The 9,566-nt window shown below is 49.5% G+C and overlaps 1 protein-coding gene across 1 annotated transcript; it reads left to right on the forward strand.

The window, feature by feature from the left end:
- Nucleotides 1-6,287: 6,287 nt before the first annotated feature.
- On the forward strand, nt 6,288-8,044 carry LOC134433384 (olfactory receptor 14J1-like; the record flags this gene model as incomplete). The annotated part of the gene is made up of 2 exons (XM_063182241.1): nt 6,288-6,740; nt 8,036-8,044. Coding segments are annotated over 2 exons (462 nt in total), but the record flags the coding sequence as incomplete, so codon positions are not given.
- Between the last annotated feature and the right edge of the window lie 1,522 nt (nt 8,045-9,566).

Consider the following 9,566-nt stretch of genomic DNA (forward strand, 5'->3'; position numbering starts at 1 on the left):
ACAGATCAACCACTCCAAGGTGGAAAACAATTGTACATTGATGGATCTTCACGGGTAATAAAGGGGCACAGAGTATTGGGATACGCTATAGTGCACGAAGGGTTGGTAGCCATAGAAAAGAGAAAGTTACCTTCCAACTGGTCAGCCCAAGGTGTGAGCTGTGTGCCCTAAAACGAGCTCTGGAAACATTAGCATGGAAAAGGGGAACAATAGATACAGGACTCAAAATACACTTTTGGAATAGTGCATACCTTTGGAAAAATTTGGGAAGAGAGGGGGCTATTAAATTCAAAAGGAAAGGGACTGATTCACGAAACTTTTGTCTTAGAGGAGTTAGAAACCTTACAATTGCCAGAAGAAGTAGCAGTGGTGTATGTTAAAGGGCATCAAAAAGAGGAAACTCAGGAGGCATGAGGGAACAATTTAGCTGATTTTGAAGCTAAAAATGCAACTGAATCAGAGACAGATAAACTAATAATGGTGTTAACACCCATGAGACAAATGCAAAAAGTCCCCATATTCAGTGGGACAGGAAAGGAAGAACTCCTTAAAATAGGAGTCAAGAAAGATAACAAAGGGAAGTGGAGATGAGCAGATGGGAGGCAAATATTGAATAAAGCCCTTGCCAGGAAAATGTTAGAAGGCATACGTGGAACAACACATTGGGGTACACAAGTGCTAAGAGATCAGTTTCTAAGGGATTTGGGCTGCATAGGAATTTTCAGAATAGCTAAGCAAGTAAGTGAATGGTGAATGATATGTGGTATATGAATGGTGTATGAAAAGTGAGTAAGAAAATCGTGAGGAAAAGACCCAGAGGAGGGTGAGAACTATCCTTAAGGCCCTTTCAAAACATCCAAGTAGACTTTACCGAGCTTCCCCAGGTACAACAGGGAAAGTTTTTGCCAGTGATAGTAGATCACGTGACTCATTGGGTAGAGGTGGTACCCACTGTGAAAGCCAGTGCCAGTGTTGTGAGTAAAACACTTCTAGAATCAATCATTCCCCAATATGGGATGGCAAATAGGATTGATTCAGACCAGGGAACTCATTTCACATTGAAGATATTGCAGAAAGTTGTTCAGGCCCTGGGAATAAAATGGGAATTACACACTCCATGGCATCCACAGAGTTCTGGTTGGTAAAGAGAATGAATCAAATTCTTAAAAGAGCTCCAGTTAAACTAATGATTGAAACCCAAATGTCATGGATAACATGTTTCACTTTGGCCTTATTAAGAATTAGAACCCAATCCCAGTCAGATCTGGGGGTGTCACCTTATGAAATGATGTTTGGGTTACCCTTCCTGACCTCACCCCAGAAGGTTGCCACCTATCAGGAAGGGGAAGCCAATGCCAAGAAATGTCTATAGCACAAACCTTAGAAGGGCTAAGGCATAAAGGGGCAATTCCTCAAACTACCACCCTGGATTTCAGAATCCATAATATTAATCCTGGGGATTGGGTGATGATCAAGTAATGGAGAGATCAGCCTCTAACTCCTCAGTGGGAAGGTCCCTTTCAGGAACTGCTCACCACCGAATTGGCCGTGTGAACTGCAGAGCGGGGATGGACTCATGCCAACAGAATCAAAGGCCCAGTAGGAGAACCCAAAGAGTGGACTGTAATGTCCAGGTTGGGTGAAACAAGATTGAATTTCAAGCAGAGACTGATAGACAACCAGAAAAAAACACCAAGACGCCCAAAAAGCAGAGTCAAGCTTCCACCAACCAGCTCAAGAACTGTCTTCCTGTTTTAGTGGGTAAGAATTACCAGCATCTGTTGAGGAGAAGTACACAAGGGACTGTAAAAGGTAATGGGGCAGGATCCTTAAGAAGTAAGACAAGAAATAGAAGGCAAGATCGCGTTGGCTCCTTTGTTCACTACCAAGAAGGCTCCATAGCTCTGCTGTGGGTAGCAACCCCGTAGGCATGGTAAGGTAGGGACAAAGGCCATACCAGACCTCTATCATTGCTCAGTTGCCTTTTAATTCAACAAGGATTGGAGGTCAGGACTGAGTTGGCCTCTGTACTCACTCCTAAGATACACTGACTAAGGGTAGCAGCCACATAGGCACGGCAGATGGGAGTCAAAGCCATACTGGACCTCTGGGATGCCCTTTTGTCCATTCCAAATAAGTGTGTCTAAGAAAAACCTGAGATTTTTTCTCCTGTCCCACTGTCTTTGCCCACATCAACAGATGCTGGTATGACTCATTCAAGAGAGAGAGAAAGTTTTTACCTAATTGTTCAAGCAAAATGACTTACACAAAAAGAAAAGGGGAGCTTGTTATAGATTAGTAATGTTATGGTTGACTATCACAATTAAGGGGTGAATATTAAATACATGTTAAGAAAAATTTTATAGATGTATAGCTATCCTTCCCCTTCCCTTGCATTGTTATCACAGGATGGCCTCAGTAGTCGGGGCATTTAGGAGGGTTGGCTTGTTACTGTGGCAGCACCTGACCTCCAATCAAGGTGTAAGACAGTGATCTCCACCAGTGGACAGTGAAGGAGTCGATTGACAAGACCTTGGGAGGGGCTAGAGGTACAAAAGACAGAGCATCCATTTTGTAGATGAGCACATAGTGACTGAATCCTTTGTCCTGGTGCTGTATTCTTTTCTTTATTCAGTCTTCTGTTGTATTTTGATATGGCCTTAATAAACCATTTAAGATATTTGAAAGTAATAATTGTTTCTCACATGGGGTTGGGGAATGTAGGGCAAGGTTGTCCACACTGGGTCAGCTCCAAGGTACAACTTCACTGACCTGGCCAGACCAACTTAGGAGAGACCCTGGATCAATATCACAGAATGCTGCAATCACATCTTGTATAATAAGAACAGCAATAAAAGACACCCTTTAAGATAGGAATACATATTTCTTAGAAGCTGTTTAAAATAATTTTCCATAACTGTCAAAGGAATACTTCCTAAAGAACTGCTCCAGACCAGAGAGAAATCAAGGCAGAGCCATGGTTTGTCAGGACAGGCTTGATCCTAAATGAACCCCGTGGTGCATTTGGAGCTGAGCCCTTGAACATCAGGGCCTGAGAGAAGACTGCACAAACCTTTCCAGGAGTCAAAGTCAGAGAAAAACCCCAAAGTGTCTCAAAGCATGAATAGGTCTCATTGAGGTCCATCCCCAACATAGGCCCCTCATGGACTCCTTGGAGGAGAGAATTGGAGTCCAGGATGGCAAAAAAAATCTCTGAGAAATTCAGTGTAGAAAGGCAAAATCGATATACTACCTTAAAAACCTTGAGTATCTCAAAGCATTAATGAGCTCCACTGAGTGTCAGTACAAAGCCCTCAAGGGACTGGTTAAACAGATAATTGGGGCCATGATTGCACAAACCTCTCACAGAGTCTGTATCAAAAGGGAAACACCATGTACCATAAAAAACCTGAAGTACACTGAAGTAATAATGAGCCCCACTGAGTGTTGTTACTGACAAAGGCTCTCCAGGGACTAATTACAGCAGATAGAAGCCATGATTGCACAAACCTCTCAGAGACTCCAAGGCAAAAGCAAAACCCAAAGTCCTTTGTAAAACCTGCAGTACCTGCAGGGAGCATTCAGGAGCCCCCAGGGCCATTCCTGAGCAAGGCTCCCCAGGGACACCTTCCAGCAGATCCTTGAGGCCACTGGGATGTGGGCTAGGGGGGGAAGCTGAGGGCAGGACAAGGGGCTGACAGTGCCCAGCCTGGCTGGGGCTGTGCCAGGAGGCCCCAGAACCTCAGGACAAGGTGCCTCCTCACAGCCCTTGGTGGCACAGACCCTGCTGCTGTGCCCCAGGGCAGCAAGACTTGGCTTCTCTTTGTCCCCACCTGTCATCACTGCCTGCAGTTCTCTGCTCTGCCTGGGGCCTGGGGACACTTTCTCAGTCATGTCCCTCTCTGGGACCCATTAAAAGTCCCAGAAACTTTGGAGTTGGATTCTGACTTGGAGTTCTGGAGAGGTTTCTTCAGCTCCCTCTCAGGGACTGATGTTCAGGGCCTCAGCACAAAGCCCCAGAGGTTCATTAAAGTCCTTGTGCTGTGTCTATGCTGCTGAGTTGGGCTGGGCTGCTGGCACAGAGGCAGCTCCTGGTAACCAAGAAGAGCTTCAAAAGCACATTTCTCTTGATGAGCAGCTCTTCTGCCAGCCCAGCAGGGCTGGGGCACTGCCTGCAGCCACCCCGGGCACAGCACAGAGGCACAGAGAGTTTCAATCAGTCAGGGCTGGGAAGGTGCTGAGAAGTGCCTGGGGCAGCATTACTGTCAGCCCTTGGCACAGGAACCTCTGGCTGCAGGACAATGCAGCTGCAGCTCCTGGAGCCATCTCCTCAAGCTGGAACATCTCAACGCCTACAGACGCTGTAAGTACAACTCTGAGTATTTCTGGTGCAGGGGAGGTGAAATGCTCATGAAACTCTGGCATGCTGAGGGGTTTACATAAGTCATAGAATATTTCCAAAATACTGAATTTTACAAAAATCAGGACATTTACAATAACTAAGTGGGTATCCTATTTCCTGCTATTGGAGAATGGCAGCCAACAGGAGATAAATATTAAAGGTTACTTATGAATTCTTCTTATTATTTTTGACAAGTGCCAGAAACATCTGATCAATAGGTTCCCAGGAGATCCCTTATGCTACTTTTACTGATCAATAGGTTCCCAGGAGATCCCTTATGAACTTTCAGCCATTATGAAAGTGGCTATGGACAGCACCAGCATCACCTTTGCTGCACCCATCAGGCTCAGTCTGAGCTGTCCTTTCTCCAAGCTGCAAACAGAACCTGCCCTCAGCCAGTGCTCTGCAAACAGAGAGGATGCTGTAGGGCCAAGGAGAGTGCACAGAGATTTGGGGTCTGTGAGTGGTGGCACAGAGAGATCAGGCACAGGGAAACACTTGCATGAGAAAAATCTCCAGGAAGCAGAGAAAAGATCAGGCAATCAGGCAAAACAAACCCTAGCAATGCTGTGGCAGGGAGAGTTTAGAGATGCCCACAGAATCCCTTCCAGTGCAGCCCCTTCCTCTGAACAAGCCCCCTCCCTCCTGTGCCCCAGCCAAGCCTCTGCCCTCAGGGCTGGAGCTCCAAGGCGTGCAGCCCCTCCTGTGCAGGCAGAGCTGCAGCAGAGCCGTGGGGCAGTTCTGCAGCCCTGGGCCCAGTTCCCTCTACAGAGCGCATGGTTGGGAGCCGCTGCCCCGCCCTGGGGGCTCTGGCAGGGGGGCACAGCTGGCTCAGGGTGACGCTATCCCCAGTGCCCGGCTCTGGGCAATGCTGTCAGTGCAGCCAGGGAAGGAGCTGCATCTCCCTTCATCCAATGCCATCATGAGGACACTTGGAAGTCTCCCTGAGATTTCAGTCCAAGTTGGGAGCTTCAATCCAGGGTGAAAAGCTGTCCTAGAGCATCTCTGAGTTATAAGATTGATGGGGAAAGGCATAGGTGTTCTGACACTGGGTTGGTGAAATGAGCAATCTGAGTCCTTGGCTACCAATGTGAGGCTGACCTGTGGTGGATCCATTTGCTCTCAGCAGTACCTGGGTTTTTTTAGAAGAAGCATGTGAAGCTGATCATCCCCTCCAAGAGGGTTGAGGCCAGTGAAATTTAAGGCCCAGTGAAATTCAGAACAGGTTAGAATGACAGACCATCACCCCTCACTCCCCACTCATCATTTGCCTCACAGAACTTCCTGTCTTCTCCCTGGGGGCAGCAGAAATGCTGAGGGTGAACAGCAGCAAAGATACAGGGGACCTTACAAAAAAACCCCACAGAACTCTTAAACACAAAAGAGTGTCTGTGTGTTACAGGGGGGGTATATGAGAACGGGCTTTAATTTTTATTGCAGGTATCTCCTCTAACTCTTCACTATCATGTCTCCATGAACAGGTGCACATGTGCAGCCCCAGCAAATGTCCAACAGCAGCTCCATCAGCCACTTCCTCCTGCTGGCATTGGCAGACACGCGGCAGCTGCAGCTCCTGCACTTCTGCCTCTTGCTGGGCATCTCCCTGGCTGCCCTCCTGGGCAACGGCCTCATCATCAGCGCTGTAGCCTGCAGCCACCACCTGCACACGCCCATGTTCTTCTTCCTGCTCAACCTGGCCCTCAGCGACCTGGGCTCCATCTGCACCACTGTCCCCAAAGCCATGCACAATTCCCTCTGGGACACCAGGGACATCTCCTACACAGGATGTGCTGCTCAGCTCTTTTTCTTTGTGTTCTTCCTCTCAGTAGAGTTTTCCCTCCTGATCATCATGTGCTACGATCGCTACGTGTCCATCTGCAAACCCCTGCACTATGGGACCCTCCTGGGCAGCAGAGCTTGTGCCCACATGGCAGCAGCTGCCTGGGTCAGTGCCTTTCTCAATGCTTTCATGCACACAGCCAATACATTTTCCCTTCCCCTGTGCCATGGTAATGCCCTGGGCCAGTTCTTCTGTGAAATCCCCCGGATCCTCAAGCTCTCCTGCTCACACTCCAACTTCCTCATAGAGATTGGGCTCATTGCTGTCAGTGCCTGTTTAGGTTTTGGTTGTTTTGTATTCATTGTTTTCTCCTATGTGCAGATCTTCAGGGCTGTGCTGAGGATCCCCTCTGAGCAGGGACGTCACAAAGCCATTTCCACCTGCCTCCCTCACCTGGCTGTGGTCTCTCTGTCTGTCAGTTTTGGCATATTTACCTACCTGAAACCCCCTTCCATCTCCTCCCCATCCCTGGATCTGGCCCTGTCAGTTCTGTACTCAGTGGTGCCTCCAGCCCTGAACCCCCTCATCTACAGCCTGAGGAACCAGGAGCTCAAGGCTGCAGTGTGGAGACTGATGAATGGATGGTTTCAGAAACATTAAACTGCTGGCCACATTCTGCAAATGATTTTTAATAAAACTCATCCTTGATACTTCTTGTTGGTTTGGTTGTGGTGTATTTTATCCCTTGAATTTTTTTTTCATATTATCTACAAAGAGATGTCATTGTTTTTGCAATTTCTCATTTTGTTTCTCTCCACCTTCCCTGTGGCCACAGACTGTGTCAACGAGAGGCTGTGCTCTCAGTGACTTTAAGAAACTGAAGGATGTCCCAGCAGAGTTTTCTGCAGAGATGCCCTTTTATTTACTTTTCTGGAGCTGCAGCAGCAATGTCTGTGTGCAGAGCTGGGGGCAGATCAGTGCAGGCCCAGCAGCTGTGCCCAGCAGCAGCAGCACTTGGTGCTGCCAGTGCTGCTGCCGTGGCCCTGCCCCGCTGCCCTGCTGGCCCTGGTGTTGCTGCAGGGCCTGAGTGCTCTCGGGGCCGGGCACAGCCCTGGGGGTGGCAGTGCCGGGGCTGCAGCAGGGACAGGCCATGGGCACTGCTGGGGCAGCGCGGACGCCTCAGCCCAGGGCCTGGGGTCTCCAGGCTCCTTGCCCAGGCTCTTTCAAGAACACACCCAGGCCAATGCTCAGCACAGAAAAGCCCCGTGGGCAGCCCCAGGTTGGCTGTGGGCAGGCTGGGGGCAAACAGCATGGCTGGGGCTCTGCAAGGGCCCTGGGGCAGACGGGAAGGAGCAGCAGAGCAGGGGCTGATCCATCCCCAGTGCGCTGCACAGCCCAGGGCAGCGTCCCAGAGCGTCCTGAGGGAGCTGCCAACAACATCCCTCCTCTGCAGTCCTGGCCTCTCCCCCAGCTCACACAGGTGCCTCATCCTTGCAGGCACAGTCACGGCAGCCTTGCCTCAGCAGCCCCTGTTTGCATTGCACAGAGCAGGGGGAGCACTCCCATGCTGTTGCTGTGGGGACATGAATCTGAGGGAACACAAATGCCATCAGCCCTGGGGCCAGCAAGGGCTGGGGGACACCAGGGAAACCACTCAGCTTTGTCCTGGCCTCTGCAGTCAGCCAGAAAGTTTGTTCCCATCAGCTGGGAGTTTCCTGTCCCACTGCAGGCGCTCTTTCTCAGAGCCAGGGCTGCCTGGCAGCCACCCCAAAACTGCCCTGAGCATTTCGTTGGCTTCACCTTTGCTTTCTTTACACCTCCTGCTACAAATTTCATCTAATTTCTCTCTCCAGGGGGCCTAGAACCTGACACAGCCCATGAGATGCTACCCAACCAGTGCCCCCAATTGCAGTGGAAGAATCACTGCCCTAGTCCTGCTGGCCACATTATTCCTGATCCATGTCAGGATCCTTTGGCCTTCTTGCCCACCTGGGCACACTGCTGGTTCATGTCCAGCCTGCTGTCCATCAGTCCCTGCAGATCCCTTTCTGCCTGGCTGCTCTCCAGCCACGCTGTCCCCAACCTGTAGTGCTGCAGGGGTTGTTGTGGCCAACATGCAGGGCCCAGCACTTGGACTTGTTAAACCTCACCTTGTTGGATTTGGGCCCTGGATCCAGCCTGTCCAGGGCCCTTTGCGAGCTCTTCTACCCTCCAGCAGATCCACACTCACACCCAGCTTGGTGTCATCTGCAAATTTGCTGATGGTGGACTGTGGAGAGTATTATTAATAATTGGTTAGCTGAGAAAGGCCACACGGACATAATGCCACTGGTTAAGCTGAAGGAGAAAAGTCAGCAGTCAGCAGGCTGAAAGGAAGAGTCAGCAGTGACCTTGCTGCAACATGAGGATAGGGAGTTGAGATTAGTCCTGAATATATCCTGAGAATATGTAGAAAGTATCAAAAGTAGAACCATAGGAATGTAGAAGTAGGCGTAGGTGCTGATATGTAAGCTGACCAATCCTGAGCTCAACTTTTGCAATATGTATGAAGCTCATTATTAACTGTATTTAACCCGCTGTACTGATCAATAAAATCGAGCCTGTGATGATCAAACTGATGTCCTGGTTCCCTTCCGTCGACAAATGGTGGAGAATGCGGGCATAACCGAATCTCTGCCCTTTTTCTCGGATTAAAAGAAAAAGGGATTACGCCACAGTCGAGGAAGTTGGGTTTGGGTCCTTGCAGCTGGGACGGTGCCGGAATTTGAAGCACCCTTAAGGTTCACAACGGTGACTTAAGCCAATACGTGTCGCAGGAGCCTGGAGAGCTGCAACAGCGCCCGCTGACTAATAGGTATGGATAGGCAAGCGGCATATGATTTATTTACCGCCTATTTAGAGCGGCGAGGGATAAAAGGGATAGATTTAAAAAAGGAGTTACCAGGGTTATTAGCTTATGGCCATGCTAAGGGTATCTTTTCTAATCCTCATACAGTTCATGAGCTAGCAGAGTGGAAGAAGTTTGGGGAAATATTGTGGGATACAGTACTAGACGATGATAAGTCAGCAAAGAAATTCGGGAAGTTATGGCGGGTGGTGTATAACACGTTACTTCAGCAGGTCTCTGAGAGAAAGGCAGCAGAAAGGGCAACAGAAGCTCATAAGAGGAATATAGGGTATGGTCGTGAAGATGATCCCCTGGCACCTTCTGTAACTAAGGTACTTATGCCTAAGAGTCCCCAGCAAAGTGGTGTGGAGGATTTTCCTATAGGCGCAGTGGAACCGTCTGCACCTTTCCTGTCAGAGGGGGAGGGCGAGTCGGATGGTGGGGGTAAGAGCTTTGCCTCCGCCACCAGCTTCAGGCGGGTCGGATGGTGGGGGTGG

Source organism: Melospiza melodia, unplaced genomic scaffold, assembly GCF_035770615.1.
Source record: "Melospiza melodia melodia isolate bMelMel2 unplaced genomic scaffold, bMelMel2.pri scaffold_18, whole genome shotgun sequence".
NCBI classification, from domain to species: Eukaryota; Metazoa; Chordata; class Aves; order Passeriformes; family Passerellidae; genus Melospiza; species Melospiza melodia.